This window comes from Paramisgurnus dabryanus, chromosome 17 (assembly GCF_030506205.2).
Source record: "Paramisgurnus dabryanus chromosome 17, PD_genome_1.1, whole genome shotgun sequence".
NCBI lineage: Eukaryota > Metazoa > Chordata > Actinopteri > Cypriniformes > Cobitidae > Paramisgurnus > Paramisgurnus dabryanus.
Window position 1 is genome coordinate 33,012,568 of NC_133353.1, and position 20,304 is coordinate 33,032,871.

At 36.9% G+C, this 20,304-nt stretch overlaps 1 protein-coding gene across 2 annotated transcripts in view; it reads right to left on the reverse strand.

Annotated features, from left to right (window-relative positions):
- Positions 1-19,680, reverse strand: part of rps6ka1 (ribosomal protein S6 kinase a, polypeptide 1) — an 85,043-nt gene extending 65,363 nt beyond the window's left edge. For both annotated transcript variants that reach the window (XM_065288250.2, XM_065288249.2), the window contains exons 1-2: positions 19,123-19,680; positions 8,748-8,792 (exon numbers count right to left, since the gene is read on the reverse strand). In XM_065288250.2, the coding sequence (XP_065144322.1) occupies positions 8,748-8,792; positions 19,123-19,185 (108 nt within the window). In that variant the 5' untranslated portion in view covers positions 19,186-19,680. The remainder of the gene's footprint in view (positions 1-8,747; positions 8,793-19,122) is intronic.
- Positions 19,681-20,304: the final 624 nt, after the last annotated feature.

The following is a 20,304-nucleotide window of genomic DNA, read 5'->3' on the forward strand; positions in this document are numbered from 1 at the left end:
CGCCCCAGTGACAGCCGACAACAACGTTTAGAATTTTTTTTTGAAAATGTACAATAAAACATTTATTTTAAACAGTGTTTCCCACAGATCTGAAATTTACTTGTGGTGGTAGCTGGTGAAAAGGGCAATCATTATTATCCACCTACAAAAAATGGTCTACTATACATGTAACAAAGAACTAATAATGTGTGACACAACACAATACTTTGATTTATAAAACATTCATATTAATTTCACATTATAGTTCATTAATCTAACCACCCCAAACTTTTTTTGCCATAAACAAAGCTGACACTGTTTGTCAAAGCACCACGAAAACACTTTATGTTTTTGCACTGATATATGAAGCAATTTGATGACCCCTTTATTCAAACTCAATTATATACAATACTATGTATACTATAGCCTATATAGACAGTGCAGGTCTATAGATTATAAATGTGACTGATGTTATAATGTTAATAACTTCTATAAGATGCACTTTTACTGCTTCTGCTTTCCATTTCTCTTTTGACGATTAAAAAAAGCTTAATCCACTAATTATTTCAGATTTAAAAGTCTACTTGCTGTCCCGATGACAGACTTTACATTACAGCTTTGCGTTTTTTATATCCTGAGTCAGCTAGAGCTTTGCTCATTCAGTATTAGCACTGCTTTTTGCTACAATCTCTGTGCACACTGTTTAGATTTTAGTAAAGATATTGTCTATTAATAGTAAGATTATTAAAAAATGGGATAAAGAAAATTAAGCGGCGCGTGGTCGTGACAAGAGCCAGTTGCTATCGCCATAGAAACCGGAGGCACGCTGAAACAGCACTCGAGCTTTAGCGCGGTAGCGCTCACGGCCGTTCTCCGATCGATTCGGGTTTTACACACAATATTAATCAGACTTGGGACCCGAAGTAATGAACTAGGACCGACCCGGACCCATCTGACCATTTAAAATATAAACCCGGAACCGTACGGGTCCCGCGTCCTCGGTGAAGAAAGACCTCTAATGGTAAAACTCTGCTCAAGTTCAGAAACATGAAAGGATACAATGTGACACTGAGGTTGCTTCGCGTCGCGCCCAATTCATTGAGAAACAGAGAGCAAGTGAACGGACACTCAACCGGAGAGACACAACGTGCTTGCACGCAAAATGAAGCCAACTTAGATGCTATAAACACATATGCACATAAGCATATGCGACCATTTTGGTCGCAGTGTGTTCCCTGGCTGCTCTGTATGTGCTGCTGCTGCAGTTGATCCAGTTTGCCCCGCTGGATGATGAGTTTATGACGCGTGCATCATCTTCACGGTCACCCGACCCCCACCTCTCTCTCGCGCTCTCTCTCTCGCGCGCTCTCTCTCTCCAAAACACGGGTCATCCAGTCGAGTTCAGAAAATACGGAAATTCGTAAAGTGATTTTTTTTACCTGGGCGGGTGGCAATTTACCTGGGCGCAGCGCCCAAGTAGAGCCTATGTATGGGAAACACTGTTAAATTTAAACCTGTTATTTACTGTAAATTTCTTTCTCTCTAGTGACTGACATATTATCCAACTTCTCGCAAAGTTCTTAAAAATCTTAAAAGACAGATCAGCTCAGACACAAATTAAACTACATTTACTTTCGCTGGTGTTACTAAAATATTGAAATTTCGTCATTGAAAATGGTTACAAATAATAATTTTAAAACCCCTGTTTAACTATTTAAAAGTGGTATTGTTTGGATTTTGAATTAATCTCTAATAAAAATAGATTTTACAGTAATAAAACAATGAATTGTTTTACAATGATCTTACACAATACGTTTAAGAAAAGTGTTAACTCGAGTCATTAACTCCATCACCAGACCAGATGAGAAGCCTAATACATCCATCAGATAAAAATGACTCAAAGTGTAGTGTTTCAATTCAGAAACAGGCCAATGTTCTTTAAAGCCGAATGGTCTCATACAGGACCAATTTCTTACATTCAATTTTCACACAGGCCTTTGATTCTGTACCAATTTGTGTGGCGGGATTGGAAACGGCTTCACCAGTTGCAATTGTCGATTTCAACACTGCTCAGTTAAGCTTCCCTTTATCTCATTGGTAAAAATAAAAATTGAGACACTTGATGCATTGCACATCATAAACGACAAAATAAAGATGGCGCAAGAGTTTTGGGAATTTTCTGAGGACATGTGGGAGGTTATTTGTCATTGTCATGATTAGTGCGGCCAGCTAAAAGAGCTTTCAGAGGAAAAACAGGAGAAGAAACAATAAACCTAATCTAAACACAAGAAAAACACCCACAAAAAAAACATCCTCATCAAAAAATTTGAGCATTTGAACATTGTTTTTTCTTAGCAAGGCTTTCAACATCAGAAGGGATTAAATAATGGAGCAGAAATGAATTTTGAACTCCTCTGAACAGGCAAGACATGATTTATGTTGAAATATTGACGTTTTCATTTAGTCAGAACAAACTCAACAGAAATTTTACTTGTTCAGATGACATTTTTCAGATATATATCTGTCATGTCGATGTATAATGACATATCCGCTCTGATGTGGTGATCACAGACATCAGATTCATCCACACAAAATAGCAGTATGATGTGCGAAACACAACGCACATACAAAATTAATTAACTGCTAAAATAACTGCAATTTTATGTTTCAAACAGAGATGGCGATAGAGAGGCAAATTACAGATTGCAGCTTTAACGTAATTTTTTTTACTTAATTAACCTTCATTTCTGACAGTTTGACAGACCTTCAACAAAAATACATCAGGTAAGCGTAGCACAGACAGGAGGAGGAACTGATCTGATGTCTCATTGAGAAATCACACAAAGTGGAGATAATAGGGTCTCATTAAATTCTCTTGTGTGGTCATGACATGTCACGTTTGACTCAACCCAACTCAAGACCGGATCTTACAGAGATTCTTGGACAAACAGCCACTGTATTTATTCCTGTCTGCTTTCTCCAGGAGGCTGGAGGAGACAGGGATATTATTAGCAGTGGTCATGCACAATATCGATCCAAAAGCATCGTTTCTACAGCCAGCAAGATGGGGCTTAAATAAAGACTCCAGCTCAGACAGGCATCTTAAAAAACATCAGCATAAGTATTATTCATGACTGTTAATAAACAATGTTTTAAAATGGTCAAGAACTGGCATGTGGCCATGTTTTAAAACTTAACTGTATAAATTTTGTGCTACTAAATGTAAATAATATAAATAGTTTCCCGAACACTTACACACAAAAGTAGAATTAAGAAAGCCAGGATTAAGGCTGTCACAATGATTAAATAATCGTCTCATTGCGATTGTTTGACCTCATCGCGATGATTTCAGATCACCGCAATGATTGCACATCACCCTAACAACCACAAGGGGGAGTTGCAGGAATTATTTTTTGCAGCGACTACAGACATGTGGTCCAGTACTACAGTAATATGACCTGGATTGGCTACTTTTTAAGGCCTGTTCTGGTGTAGTTTATTTTGATTGCATTTTGATTTTAAAATTGTGTTTATTTCTCAGGAAGAATGTTCAGTTTTTTAAAGATATATTCATTAAATAATAACTTTTAAATATGTGTTATGCATATTAATATTTACTGCCAGGTAAACCCTGCAAAAGATTTAATTAAAATAATTACAAAAATGTGTGAAAATTATTTCAAGAAAAAAAAGAGAATTAAATGTCAAAGCAATAAAACAGACAATTAATTGTCAAAGCACTAAAACAGGCAATTAATCGTCATAATGGACACAATTTATTAGGCAATTAACCATCAGACAAATTTCATAACCGTGACAGCCCTAGCCAGGATAATAAACAGGACCGGCTTGACCTATTTGGTGAGCGCATCCTGGCTAAGTGCGTGCACGTTTGCTAAGCCAGGAAAAAAACATGCAGCTATGTCAAGGTGTAGTGATAAGTGCACGTTCACAACATTTTTAAAAAGACCACGGGATCGATTACAGAATCACTGATGCAAAAATGTATAAAACCAGTGCAGAATACCTCTCGCAACAGCGTCTAGTGAAAACATACAAAGATGTAAAACATACAATAAAAGGGAAATACGGGTGCTATAATAAAAAAAAGAAAAAGCATAGAAGACAAAAGCAGACCGATTGAACCCATAAGTAGTCCAAATAACCAGTGCTAAACTGAAACCGTGATTACAATTCAAGAAGGAAATTTCCACAAATGAACAGTTGTACACTTTGCCTTAAATGTGGCCTGTGGATATGCATTTAATTAAAAAGATGCAAACATATTTTCTGAAGATCATGAAGTTACTGTAAAAAACATTAAAAGAAAGATTGACTGCGGAACTGGCAGATAAATCACCAGGATTCATTTTAGCCTAGCTGCAAAGAGTATATCTCCATAGTAACTTAGGCTTTGTCCACACGAAGCCGGTGTATTCCCTATCCGATCATTTTTTTCCTCGTTCTAAAAAAATAATCGGTGAACACGGCGTCGTCTCGAGAAATATCTGCGCACACACGAAACCACTGAAACCGACTGAAAGCGGTGTAGTATATATGCCAGACCAGTATGGGGTGCTGTAATTCTGCCACAGATATACACTATACACGGAGAAGAAGACTTTGATTATGCGTATAACCTTGCGCGCTTTATACGAACCAAGAAGAAGAAGTGATGGCGAACGCAACAACTTCGAGAGCAAGAGCGGAGTCTTTCTCCTGGTTGTCTTCCGCGGTGAATCTAAGAGCATGTGGCGTATGGTGTTGTCCATTATCGCTTGTTGCTCACCACAATTGCATAGAAGCAATAGATTTTGCTGTAATAAAGCTAGTAGGCTAAGTAGCTTCTGTAGCACGAACACAAACATGTAGTCTGCCATTATTGTTGTTGCTGTTACATGTGACGCTGCCGACACGTGATGTGATGACGTTTTCGCTTCACAAAATATACGGATTGGCTGTACACACGAAACCGCAAGGGTGTCAATTTCAGATTTATCCACTTTAGGACCCGGTTTCAAAAAAAATAGCGGTTCCAGTCTCACGAAACGCCGGATCCGTGTGGACGAAAAGCCAATACGATAAAAAAAATGTATACGTATACAGTGTAATGCGTCTCCGTGTGGACAGCCCCTTAATGTAGCTTAATTTGGCCTGCCTTCATGCAACGGAGTCAGGGCTAAATTCAGCCAGGATAACTGGAAAATCCCAGCTTAATCCCTTATCTTGCTTTTGGGCAAAACCCCTCAAATGTCTTTTACTGGTTGGACAAACCAATAGCCCAGTCCCAAATTCATAATATTGAAAGAAACAATGTTGCTGTGTCAGATTTGGTTATGGTTATTTGGGGATGCTGGAAACTGTATACTGATATACTGCATTTCTGGTTAAGTAGAGTAAGGGGCCAGTCACACCAAAAGCGTTTATGGCAGTTGCAGGTGCCTTTTTTGAATGATATTCTATGGGCAGGGAGCGTTTGCGCGCTGTTTATGTGCGCTGAGCGCCTTGCGGTTTTTGCCGCCAGCCGCAGCACGCGCCTTAGAAGGAACGCTGAAAGCAGAGAAGCGCCCGACGTCATTCGCGTCTTTCCATTGTCCAATCGAATGAGGGGAGAGGCGGGCCTTACGTTGTGGTGAGGGAAGTTTACAGTTGCTTTGAAGAACCGGACTCCACTCGCTCACTCTCTCCTGCGTGTTTATGCACCTCTCATCCTCAAACAAGGTCAGAGCAAGCGTCCTCTTTTTAAAGTTTCTGCTAATATGACAGTTAACAGCAAAAGAGCGCTCACGCTTCAATATTTGATTGACAAGACAGCTGACTCTGTGGTTGCTTAGCAATATAAAAAGCCTGCTGCACTGCTCTTTTTTTAAAAAAAGGCAGTGCGTCGCGCCTTGCATTTATACAAGCGTTTAAAGCGCTTTTGGTGTGACTGGCCCCTAAAGCTGTCTTTGAGTTTGCATTAAAAAAATAGATAGGAGAGCCATTAAGTAGACTGTTAAAAAATGATGCACTTTAGTTTAAACAAACCCTAACACGATAGGAAGAAAGAAATTGCAACAAAGTGAAACAAAGGGCAATAACCTTCACCATCATTATCTGATCCTGACCTTTTTATCATTGAACTACATTAATCTAACCCATCAACACTTGTTCCACTAACCACTTGTTTTTATGCATTAGAGGTGCTGTTCCCAAATAAAGAGGAACATGACGGTTCCAAACAACCACAATTAAAACAAACCCTCCACAGTCATCTATCCATCCACTCGTGCTAACTCACTTAAAATGAGCAAACAGGCAAAGTGATTGCAAAAAAAATACCACTTTAAATTCAGTTTTGCTTAAAAAACTTTTTTGCAATGAGACATGTCTAAAATAATCAATAGATATGTGTACTATTCTTTAGGGGCTCTGTGTCTGTATTTTATGTTTTATGCATGTAAGGTCATTTTGTCTTTGGACATTAGACTTAAAGGCCCAAAAATATCTGGCTGTAGTCTCCGGGGTTTAAAGCATTACGGGACCCTGACTGAGTTTCGCTGTCTTTCTGATGTGGTCTCAGGGTACATAAAAGCAAGAGAAAATAACATCTTATGGGAAGAGACAGACTGTCTCTCTCTCCATCACATCAGGCTCATGTTACATCATAACACAACATATTCAGGAAATTCCTTTCGTCCAGTTACACGGGCTGCAAAAAGACAAGAAGGACCCTAGAAGAGATCAGGCCGAGTGTAACCTAACCCACTACATATGCAAGGAGTGAGCCAAGAACCAGGAGACTGGGCTCCTTTTCAGCAATTGCTTTATTGATTGTTTCAGAAAGCAGATTTAGACAGTGCGGGTCGAAACTCCTCTAATATTCAAACATGCCTCTTTGATGTATGACATATTATTGTCGTGAATTATCTAACTGGCACTAAATGTGATAACTGGTTACATTTGAAAAACTACTCGTCTTTAACAAAGGATTCAAACGTAGGTTTGGGTATTGCAATTTGGCGATTTGATTCTCATTGTATCGTTTCAGTTCGATTTTTATTAAATTTAATATCAATTAATTATTGTATTATTTCAATAAAAATTTTAGCTTTGCAAACATGGAAACCATATTTAAATAAAAATGCTGGAAACTGAAACCTTCTAACCTAGCTATATCACTAAAATACACATTTACATGAACAATAGGCCCACAGATTTGTTAACTCTTTCCCCGCCACTGACAAGTTATCTCATCAATTAAGAGAAAACATTTCCCTGCCAATGATGCTTTTCTGACGAGTTTTCACGCTAATCTGTAATTCCGAAAACTGAAAAACTGAAGCAAAAACTTGTTTAATTAATTTAAAACTCTGTGTATGTTTTGATAATCATTCTACATCTGATCTCTTACAAAATTCCTTGAGTAAAAAGCTGAAAAATATGAATTTTTGTAAAGAATTATTGTTAAAAAAAAAACATTTTTTAAGAAACCTACCCATATTTAAGAGGTACAAATAAATATAGGATGGAACTTTTCCTTTTTTTCAAAACATAGGGTGTGTTTTTTTATTTTATTTGTATTTTTATTTATTTATTTATAGAATTTTTTTCCTGGAAGGCATTTTGTGAAACTTTTGATAACAACACAAAAATGCTGGCGTGCAACTTTAAGAAAAAAGGCTGGCGGGTAAAGAGTTTTTGAGTAACAAAAATTGTAACAAGAAATCATAAATATGCGCATACAACGCACACAAGGTGCACAAGCTGAACAATGCACATTACTATAAGAAAACACAAAATTAAAAACACTGTAAATATGCAATAGTTAAATTCATTAACAAATTAACATGTTTAACAAAATAAAACATTTTTTAAATTCGTAACGTGTTTAAAACAGGCCCATGAAACCTTTGCCTGGATATTGCATATACAAAAAAATTGTCGACCTCATCTTTAAAAATGAAATACACATCAGACTGCAATTTTGTCTGTGTTGGCTTCAGTTGGCTACCTCATATTTCTTCCAAGACCCTCTGTCTTTTTTGTTTAAAATTGAGTAACTCAAAAGATGGAGACGTTCTCACAACAAGAGGCGTAGTAGAGATAATATTCACTGAATGTTTCTCTAAAGCAGAGGTTTTCAAACTGGGAGGCACGAGATGTTACGGGGGGACCAGTTTTATGAAATTTTTAAAAATGCATTAATTCATCATAAATACCGTGCAATAAAACTTCAGAAAAATAAAAGGCTACTAACCAACAGCACTTCATTTTATAATTTAATATGGTTTGTTTAATTCAAATTCTAAGTTTGAGATTGTTTTATGTCATGAATTTTCGCTAGGGGGGACATGGGGGGGTTGAGAACCACTGCTCTAAAGTAAAGCTTGCACATTATGAATTTATTTAGTGATATCGTTTCATGAAAATAAAGATTAATTATAATAGGGAAATCAAGATTTTTTTATCCAGCCCTATTAAAACGGGTCATAAATTATAAACAAAGTAATCTTTTGCATCGCATCATTACCAGCAAGAGTTAAAGTAAGTTTAGAGTGTTAGTTACTATAGCCACATTACTATTCACATGTGAAAATATATAGTCAATTATGGAAAATGTCAGCAGGACAAGTAGAATTCCAAACCACTGGACTTTTGGAAAAACAAGACCCACAGAAACAGCATGTTTTTGAAACACAAGAAAATATGGATTTCCCCTGAAGGGATCTGTAATAATCATCCCAAACATGGTCAAGTGTATGTGACTGTGGCCAGCTGGATCTTACCTTAACAGCTGTACTGACTCCATCCTCATGTGTGCTCTGTCCATTCTGAAAGAGACAAACGAAAAGATTTAAGAAACACGTCATGCAAATGAAAAACACAACAGTGATCTTATATTTCAGTTTATTCAATCTTAAATTTCGAATCTGTACACCCTGCACATCCAAAAAAAAGATGTGCGCAGAAAAAATAAACAGGAAACAAAATGCATGTAAAACACATGTAAATACTGTAATAATGAGCTACATGTACACTAAATAATACACTAAATTTGTTTCTCAGATATGAAAATCTATTAACGTCTGGCAGTCCTTGTTTTAGCTTCCACACAAAATACATATAAACTTAAAATGAAAAGACAAATATAAATTGCATTTGAATATCTTTAGAAAATATAATAAATCACTTGTGTATCAACTTTTGACTAGTAAACTAATGGAGTATGAAATTGTGAACTTGTATCGGCGGATAATAAATTTGTTTGTTTATTGGGTTCGTAAATAAGCAGAGCATGTTATGCTTGAAATCCTCTCAAGGTTATGCTTGAAATCCTCTCATAAACTGGCAAAACATTATGATCATTCCTGAGCAGATAAATGGTTATAGCTTTCAAATACATTCACACAGAACCTTGACTGAGATGAGAAGGAAATGAACAGACTAAAGTAATAAAAGAACTGCGGGAAGGAAGAAAGTACTTCTGGCGGCTCGAAGGAGAATCAGAAAAAGTGGCTGTGTCATTTGCCAAGCCATTGACTTCTACTGACTTCAAATCGATTCATTTTCGAGAAGTTACGAAGACTGGTTTACCATCAACGGCTATATATTTTTTCTTTATTTAACAGTGAGTAAAGAGAGGATAGGAAAGTACAGGGAGTAGAGAGGGGTACAGGATCGGCAAATGACCACGAGCCGAGAATTAAACTTGGGTCCCGAAAGTGTGAAACATGTCCTCATGTCGGAGCGCTGCCCACTACGCCATTAGGTCTGACAACGGCACTTTTGACGACAATCAGCATTAGAGGTCTGAGAAAAAATGTTTCCGTGGTAACTGTAAAGACCTTGAGACACTGTCCTCCAATTGTACCGTGTCAAAAGTGAGACATCTAACATCCTCAAACTTATTTGTAACAACAAAAACGACTCATGATGTTGGTGAATACAAGTCTCCAAGTGACCTACCTGTAGAGTGCTTTAAATACCTTAATGCAGCATCTAGCTCACATTTTTATTAAGAGGGCGCATGAAAAAAATGAAGCTCATAATGTAAGCCCAGATTGCAGATTGATTGGCATATGACATCACATATCAGGAGAGCGCCAAACAGTACTGCGATACTTTGTCACAAGCTGATCAATCTGCACAACACCTTTTGAAATCAAACACACCTCAGGGAACTACACTAACCTTTTCCACTGGTGGCACTTGCGCTACCAACTTTTTCAGTTACTGGCGCAAAATATGATTTGGTCGCACATATTTTTTTCAAGTTATATTAAGGCGCTCTGGATAATAATGAACAAAAATGAAACTGTATTGCATACAGATATGCTTTTTATTTTACTTGCCATCTTTTAAACCACATGCCGCCTTGTTTTCTTAAACGTTGCAGTGTTTCCCACAGATCTGAAATGTACTTGGTGGTGGTAGCCGGTGAAAAGGGCAATTATTACCCCCTGACAAATAATGGTCTACTATACATGTGACGTAGAACTAATAATGTGTGACACAACACAATACTTTGATTCTTTGAAAATTAATATTAATTTCACATTATATTTCATTAATCTAACCACCCCAAACTTTCTTTGCCATTAACAAAGCTGACACTGTTTGTCAAAGCACCACGAAAAGACTTACTGTTTTTGCACTGATATATGAAGCAATTAGACCCCTTTTATCAAACTCAATTATATACAATACTATGTGCAGTATATTAATAGACAATGCAGGTCTATAGATTATAAATGTGACTGATGTTATGACTGATGTTATGGTGAATGGTAATAATTTCTATTAGATAGGCACTTTTACTGCTTTTGCTCTATCTTTCTATTTCTCTCTTGCCAATTTAAAAAGCTTAATCCACTCATTATTTCAGATTTAAAAGTCTACTTGCTGTCCCGGCGGTGACAAACTTTACATTGCTTTGCTCGTTCAGTGCAATTGGCTTGACATTAGCATTGCTTTTTGCTACAATCTCTGTCCAAACTTAATATGGATATGGTTTTAGAAAAGATATGGTTTATTAATAATAAGATCATTAAAAAAATGTGAGAAAGCAAATGCAGCGCGTGGTCGTAACAAGAACCATCGCCATAGAAACCGAAGGCACGCTGAATCTGCACTCGAGCTTTAGCGCGATAGCGCTCAGGGCCGTTTTCCGATCGACTCGTGTTATAAACACAACATTAATCAGACTTGGGACCCAAAGTAATTAAACTAGGACCTAACCGGACCCGACAGACCATTTAAAATATAAACCCGGAACCATACGGGTCCCGCGTCCTCAGTGAAGAAAGACCTCTGCTCAAGTTAAGAAACATGGAAGACACTGCGCTTGCGTCGCGTCGCACCTAATTCATTGAGAAACAGCTGAGCACGCAAACGCACACTGATAGGGAGAGACACGACGTGCTTTCACGCAAAATGAAGCCAACGTGTTGATGGCTCAGAGCATGTTATAAAACGTATTCTTAAAATCCACATTTCTGTTTTAATAAATGCTCATAGTAAATCATAGCATATTGTCTAAAACATTAGGTAGCACATTTGCGACCCATTAAAAATTAGGGTCGCAACGGCAGTTCAAAAGGTCGCATATGCGACCATTTTGGTCGCAGTGTAGCTCCCTGCACCTATGTTTTTTATGGCAGCAAAAGCCGGAAACCGATGATAACACAGAGATGACGTCAAGTGACCATATGAATGAGGACCATAAAACTGGTTAAAACTGCAAATTCAACATAATGTTATGGGATAACTGATTGATAAGTGTGATTTTTTGATATTTTAATGCAAAAATCTTGCATATTGTGCCTTTAAAAAGGACTTTATTGCAAACTTTACTTTTTCTAGAAAGAAGACGTTCAAAGTGTATTACTGACATAAACAAGACAAACACGCAGAAAATTTGAGGTTTTAGTGCCTGTTAAACAAGTGACTGTATACCTGCAGCAAAAAAATGCCCAAATGCCTCTTCACAGAGGCCGCTGGCTACACAAAGCCCTGAAATGCATTTCCTCAGCAATGCAAATGAAAGTGCTAAAAGAGCTGTCTGCAAAAAATTAACATCTCTCTCATAATGTGACCCTGTTACAGAAATAGCATGTGAATAATAGGGACCAAACTGTTCTCTGGGGAGGTGAGAGAAAGTGTGTGAGTGTGCACGTGTTAACTAGACATAATGAGAAAGAATGGAAATTAGAGGCATGCAGCTTGACTTTGTCATTCACAAGTGCATGAGAGGAGAAACTACGATCAAATCCTTTTCGGTCTTTGATTTAGACATCTACAGTGTTTTAAAGGCTATAACACAAATTATTATAGTAAAAAATTATAGTTCTGGACCCGGATGCTGATTTGTAAATTCATTAATGCTAAATCACACAATATAGTAACATTTTATTCAAATTATTATTATTCAAATGCCTGTTTAGTGTTTCTTTCTTTTTTCTTTTCATTTAAACGCCATACCAGCTTCTAAGGCTATATTCATGGTGAGAATAAAGAATAATTAAATAAAGGAAGACTAAAAAAGAGGTTTAAAATTTATTTCCTCTAGAAATCTTAAAACCATGTTTGGATTCACCTGATTAAAAACCTTTTCAAAAGTATCAACAGAGTAAAAAAGGTTTCCTGTTTAGTGTTTACCTTATCACTTTATTATAAACTATTATACAGAGAAGTTTCATCAGACGCATTTACAAGCCTAAACCAAAGTGTTCAATCTATTTATTTATCAGTCTGGCTAGTGGCTAAACTGAACTCTGAAACAAATACCTTGACAAAAATAAAATGTTTGGTTTGCTAAAGACGAGGGAAGACGACGAGCATGCATCACAACTGTGCTCAGTGTAATAGTTGATATGCGTTTGATATTATATATGAAGGTAAATTACTTGTCATTTATTTCCCTTGTTACAGAAATAAACTATTGTAAAAAGACTCTGTTGTTACCGGAAGTTGCGTTTAATCCACAAAAGCCATTTGTTTATGTTGTTGCTGCTGAAGCCGTCTATTACTACTTTATACTATTATACGGAATCAAATACTTTGCTTCAAATCAGTTTAATCCCGGCCTCAGGCCATTTATAAATACTGATTTATTGGCCAAATCCATTAAACGACACAACGATTTTTCAGCAAAGTCCTTAAAGTTCATGGAAGATGAATGAGAAACGACTGTGGATCACATTCAAACTTGTGTCCCTTAAGGGTACCTGAATACAACCTTAATGTGGCAGTCACATGCATCACAGCGCCCCCTAAGGTGGGTTTCAGTTTCTTCATTTTTACCTTTTAAATTCCTACTTTTATAATTGGCAATGTTCAAGTGCTTTTGCAACGGTTTACTATGTCTTGTACAAAGAGGTTTTGCCAAAAAAAAGCTTGCATGCACTTAAGAGGGTTTTGCAGCGAAAGACAGGCAAATTTGTTAAATACCAATGAAATGACTAACGGGACATTTGTAAACATAAGGCATTACAATTATGGACTAATAACCTTTTTTTCCATTGAAGTAAAATTACTATACCTAAGCCTTTTTATCAGGCTCTTATGTTTATATTTGTCATTATATTGTCAAAATATATATCATATATCGTGAAAAATTAGATTATGGTATTAACCAAATGGTCTCAGCAGCATATGTACAATATCAAACCGGTATTTCTGAAAAGCCAGAGGCTGGGATTAAGAAGATTCGAAGCCAAAGTATTAAATGAATATATAATGCGTGCTGAGAGCATTCAGTTAATACCATTTAATTTCATCTAGGTTTTGATGATATATACACAATATACATTTTGACAATATACAATACAGGAAAAATTTGTCCAGCCAAACATTAACTGTAGGAACCTTCTGCACTAGGTAAAGGATAAAATTTCATTTCTTCAGGCGCAGAAGGAATCAATATAAAAACCTATTCATGTGACTCACTTCCTTATCAACAAGACATATCAGCAGGTGCATAAAGTAGGAGTACAGAGTTTCTGGGTCTTTCTGAAGTCCTTGTGCTCCTCAGGACGAATATGCATGCACTACAGTGAGTCATTACTAGGTAATCTTTGCTTATCAGGTAATGCTGTACTTCTGCTGGGATATGCCAATGAGAAGAAAAGTAGAGAGCGAAATGAGACACGCGGATGACAAACTAAACCAAAATAAATTAAAGATTGAAATTTAACGTAAATATGGTTAAAAAAAATGTCAGGATGAGTTAGAAATTCCACATCCATTGTATTCCTAAAACAGATCAATCAGCCAATTTTAATGATAAACCTGACAAGCATGTATTACTGCATTACTGCAGATTTAAAGACTATAAATGTGACAAATCAAAGACAGAAGACTGATAAGAAACAAAGCAGGAGCAGTCAAAAAAATACACACAATTAAATGAATTGTTTCATTCAAAATGCAACAGAAATGAAAAGGATTCAAACTAAGGTCATTTCATTTTTGACTTTTTACCTGTTACTGACTATTAAATTTCTTTTCTCTCATACAGTATAACAAGAAATAAAGTACTAAATTATTACTGAGAAATAAATTAAACTACAAACACAAAGAGCTGAGGGAAAATGAAGCCGGAGATGAGAAGGGAGATGGGAAAAATAGTATCACAGATGAATTAAATCATCAAATAAAAAGGTCAACCACTTATGAATTACAAATAAACATCCTGTCATTTCCTTCTTTGAATGTAGTGGAACCTATTAAATAACCATATCTTCCTGGTTCTAGTCACCATTACCAACTATGCCTTCTCTTGTTTCAACTGTACACACTGTTAGATGAGACCGGAAACACAGATAATAAAAAAATCAGACATTCACAGAGAACATATGCTGGAACTGTGTGGCAAATATTTAAAGGAATGCAATTAAAATAAGACATCAAGACAGTGAGATGAGAAAATACATTGAAAGAGCGTTCACGAAAAAGAAATAAAAAATTCTCATGGATGAACATGCATGGAAAATTAAACTTTAATGCAAAGAGCAGAGAATATCTGATCAATGTAAGTGAATCAAACTAAGCATTCCTGTTAACTCTTTCCCCGCCAGCTTTTTAACAAAAAAGTTGCTAGTCAGCGCCAGCATTTTTCATGATTTTCACAAAAGTTTAATGCCTTCTAGAAAATGTTCTTCTTTAAATATATAAGCATACAATATATCAAATGAAAGAACACACCCTCTGCTTTCAAAAAAAAAAAAAAATTTATTTGTTCTCTTAATATCACCTCTCAAATATAGTTTCTTAAAATTTTGACAAAAAGCTGAGATAATTGCGTTTTTGTGAAGGACTTTTGATAAAAACCAGATTGAGAGCGTTGATCAAACCATACACTGAGTTTGAACTGTTTGCCCTAAGGGGATACTTCCGGGTTTAATAAGTTGGGTAAGAGCGCCACCTGGTTAATAATAGCGGAAATACGGATTGCAGGAAAAACTCATCATTGGCAGAGAAAAGTTTTATCTTTATTGGCGAGTTAACTTGTCAATGGCGGGGAAAGAGTTAAAGTCAGCATAAAACAGAAGTAGCGATTGTCTCAATTCCCCCATGTTGATGTATATCCAAGTGAAACTAAATTAAATAAAAAAAAACGGTAGGGTTGGGCATGAATTGGTCCATCGAGAATTTATTGGATCATTTCAAGTTGGGTCATGTTGCTATTTGCTAATCGCTGCAATCTTTTTCCGGACCCTGCCCACCTGCCATACCATATGACTGGAAGTAAAGAGAGATCATTTCGAGGAGGGGAGATTTGCGTTTTTTGATTAAAGATTATGAGGCCACCTACATTTTTTTAAACAAATATTTTTGTAAAAAATAACACAATATGCCTAAAAAAAAATTTCATCTCAATTTTATTTCGACTTTAAGACATCTCTCTATGCATCAATACACCTCAATTCCAATTAGTTCAGTGGCAACCCTAAGAACCGGTTTGCCTTTCCATGCGCTAGAGAGCCACCACAGAGCCAAATCTTACTTACACGTCTCATCTTTCCCGGCAATGTAAGTGCGGCAGCGGCAAACACAAACACACTATTAACAATGTCGGATGTTGTATTATTATTAATAGCCAATGGCTTTGCGTATCTACATTAGCATCTAAATGCGGCAAATCAACATGCAGCTCAAGGTAATTTAAATAAACACTATAAATGATCATGACTTTGCTTACCTACATTGGCATCCAAACACGTCGAATCCAACGTGTACGTGCAGCTTGACGTAATATATATATAAACGAAGTTTGTACCACGAATAACGGTACAGGCGTAACATATTTGATCATTTACACAGAACAACATTAGCCTTAGCATGTAGCTACCCTCCTAGTATCGTGTCACAGTAACCACGCCCCCAGCCCCTGCCGAAAGCCGTTCTTAAGTCTAGACCAGCATTGTTTTGGTGCTACTTAAGAACCACTTTTCCTGGTTAAGAGCTGGTGCTTTGAGTGTCAAAAAACAAAAAAAAGAAATGATTTGAAATTTGGCTCTGGCTTATCTGGGAAAAGGGACAAAACAGGCATTGGCCTTACACGCTACACTGCCCACTGTCCAGCTTAGTTGGTGGCATTAAGTGCACTATTAAGGGTGCTCGTAATAGGTTTACATTGGTGGCAAAAATATTTATCGTAGTACTTACGCGACTTTTTTGTGTGTTTGTGTCATGAATAAACACACAGTGAGCTTAAAAAGAGCATCAGGAACTCTTACGTTTTGTATCACTGAAACCCTGCAGCAAGATTCTTATCAGTACAGTTATTCTGCAAAATGAATATCAATACAGATAAATGTCTGCTTGGTTTCTGCATCACCCTCACTTTCTCATCTTTCAGTCTGCAAAAACAGCTTCATTTCAGAGGGCTGAGAGAATGAAACCCCTTACAGACGTTATGTGAACAGGAGAGAAGTGTGCAAGAAAATTCAATTCCACTTGGAATCGCAGAAATTACAAACAGCAGGCATACAAAGGATTAAAGTGGTTAATGAGCTCTGAAAGCAGGATGATATTTCAGATTTTTTATCACACAGACAACAGAGAGGAGACATCACATACAGTATCATCTCCATTCGTGTTGTAGTTAATAAACTGAGATAGCCCTGATGTTACATTACAGTGAAGTAAAGTGCAATGATTTGAAAATGCAAAAAATCTTGAAGGTGTTTAATGTTCACAGCAGATATAACGCTGTGGTCTGTGTGTGTGATCAAAAGATAAACTTACTGAAAGTATCTTTGCAAAGGAAATGGAAATTTAAGCCATTTTAAGAAAAAAGTCAAAGAATATTGCGTTAAATACACCACCAGTATTCTTGCTCATTGCCATGGTGTGAGAATATAAACTTTCATTCGCTGTCTCTGAGCTACAAATATACTTATCAAACTAAAACTTTCATCTTCAGATAAAAAACGTATACTAGTTGAAATATTTTAGTTTGATTGAGTTTGACATAACATGAACTCTTCTTGGCCTTGCCTACAACAGGCAACAGGATTGTACTGTACTGTATGTAGTAAAGTGCCGTTTAAAATCAGATTTCATACGTTTGTTATTAATGCATCTCAAAAATAAAGTTCCTCATGTACTATACCACAAATTCAAAGGTTCTCCCAAATGAAAAAAATAGTGATAGATCGGCTGGCCGATATTTGCGAGTTTTATGTGTATAGGCCGCTGCCGTATTTGCCTTTCCATGACAACATCGAAAGATGGTTCCATAGCACCCTCACCTGTTTTTACTATTTGTTAAATATAGTTTTTTTAAGTTCAATAAATTTTACTTTTTTAAAATTGAGACTTGTAACATTTGGCATCATCATTGTGTCATTTTAATGATGTAAATTTACTGAGCAAAAGCAGTACCGGCTCCAAATATCGGCTCAAGAAAATCGGCAGCCTGTATCGGTCATCGGCTAAGGCTGATGAAACAAAAATCGGTATCGGCACTGAAAAATCCATATTGGTCGATCCCTAAAAAAAATATATTTTATACAACTGAAATACTTATTACTACACATAATGTATACTACTATAAAAATTGCTGTAGTTATGCAGCTGGTTCCCAGTAACTTTCTGTAGATTAAAATTCATGTTATTTACTGGCAAAAGTTTGTTTGAAGTAAAACGAACATTAAACATTAACTAGTCTTTGTCTTTACAGAATAAAACTATAAAAAACAGCCTAATGCAAAGCATTCTGGCGACCAGAAATCCTCATCAACCTTTTTCTGCTTTTTCCATCAGATTTTGATTCACAGAATGCTTTGCATGAGGCTGTTATTTTATAATTTTTATTATGTCAAGTTGAAGACTTGTTAATAATTAATGTTCATTTAACTTTGAACAAACGGTTGCCAGTAAATAACATACTGTAATTTCTACAGACATTTTTTACAGTGTATTACTGGCAACTAGCTGCCAGTAACTTACTGTAGATTTTATATTTATGTTATTTACTGGTAACAGTTTCTTAAAAGTTAAATGAACATGGAACATTTTCAGTCTTTATCTTCTACAGTAAGTTACTGGCAACCTGCTGCATAACTACAGCAAATTTTTATTTAAATCTACAGTAAGTTACTGGAAAACAGCAGTAATACAGTAATACTGTAATTTCAACAAACATTTTTAACGATGCATACTATCAACTTTACCGTAGTGAATACGGAAGCATACTTAATATTTACTATGGTGGGACGGTTTTAAATTCCGATTGTATCTAGGAATGTTTACTATAGTAAATGCTAAAGTATACTAGAGCTTTACATGCGGGCTAAGCCTCACAGGACCCTTTGACAGAGAAGATCACTGGGGAGTGAAATGTAAAAAAAAAAAGCAGAACGTAAAAAACAATATCCACACTTGAGTTTATATAAGTGACAGTGTGAGGATATGAGGTGCCAAAATATCTCACGCGCACTTAAGTCCGCTCACGCTGCAAAACCAACATAACTGTATTTACATTTATTTATTTACACCAGCTCTACACCTGTGTGTGGTTTATCGTGCTCCAACTTTACTTTCCCAAACGTCTTCATAACACACACGTGGAGCTGGCACGGAAAGCTCAAGAAACCTTGCTCACACATGATATTAAGCAGTTAATTTTAGTGCTGTGATTTCACCAGGTCTCACCTCCGTCTCCAACTGCACCAGCTCCATTTTGGGCCATGGTTCTGCTAGTTGAGCAAGTGGCATTGTGCAAACTCCTTCGGGCTCAACTACTACTCAGATTTGGACAGGAATATCTTCCGAACCGAGTCACTGCTGGACTTGATCTATTACTGTGGAAAACTGCTTAACGTTACTCTTCTCGCTATAATCCGGACTGGACGTGCATAATCGCAGCGAAGAGAAATATAAGCCTGTATTCCCGTTTAAATGACGTTACTTGCCGTCTTGGTCCTGTAAGAAATGGGAGTCGCGCAGCCCGGTTCCTGGAAATGAACGAATCCCTCCCGTTCGCTCGCGCGCGCGCATACAGGTAGAGTCGGTTTGAAAACAGCACGCGCTTTTGCGTTATCGCCTCTGCAGCGGCACGCGTCTCATCCGAGGAGACACAAAGATGTTACAGTAAGCGTCGGAGAGAGGATTTCTGCGTGAACTGAGAAGTGGACCTGCTGCTGCCTGTCAGTTTGTTCCGCTCAGAACCGAGTCCACAGCGTAAACGCGCGTGAGCTTCAGTTTGTCATTGGTTTGAAGGCATTCCTCGGCCAGCCCCCTTGATCATACACCCATGTAATGGCGCCCCTCTCTGGTAGTTTACTGGTACTGCAAGATAAACCCTCAGCAACACAATCTTCGCTGAAAAATTATACTATTCAGATTTCTAATTGTTTCTATTACAAATACCATTATAAACCATTAGCTGTTTACCATTGTATTTTTTTATTTTTACTGGTGTTCAATTGGGTCCCTGTCATCATGTAAAATCCCACAGAACCCAACACATTATCCAGCAGAAACCCAATTACAAAGACCATAATAAAAAACTAAACTATTATCATTATAACCTTCAAATGCATTCTGTGTTTATTTTTTATGCCACAATTTTTTTTCAACCGTGAAATGATTGCTGTTCTGTAATGCAGAGCTTGCAGGGTTGTCCGTTATGTGGACTGCAATATGCCAGTACCTCTTGACTTTTTCATTCCCTCAAATGGAAAAGAGAGGAGCAACTGTTGCTTCTGAGAGTGGTTACCACTGGCAACCAGAGACCATCTGCCAGTATGATGGCAAATCCTCTGCCAGATATCAAGGAGTGAGTAAAACATTGCATGAATGGTTGTCTTTATGAAACAGTAGTGGGTGGAGATG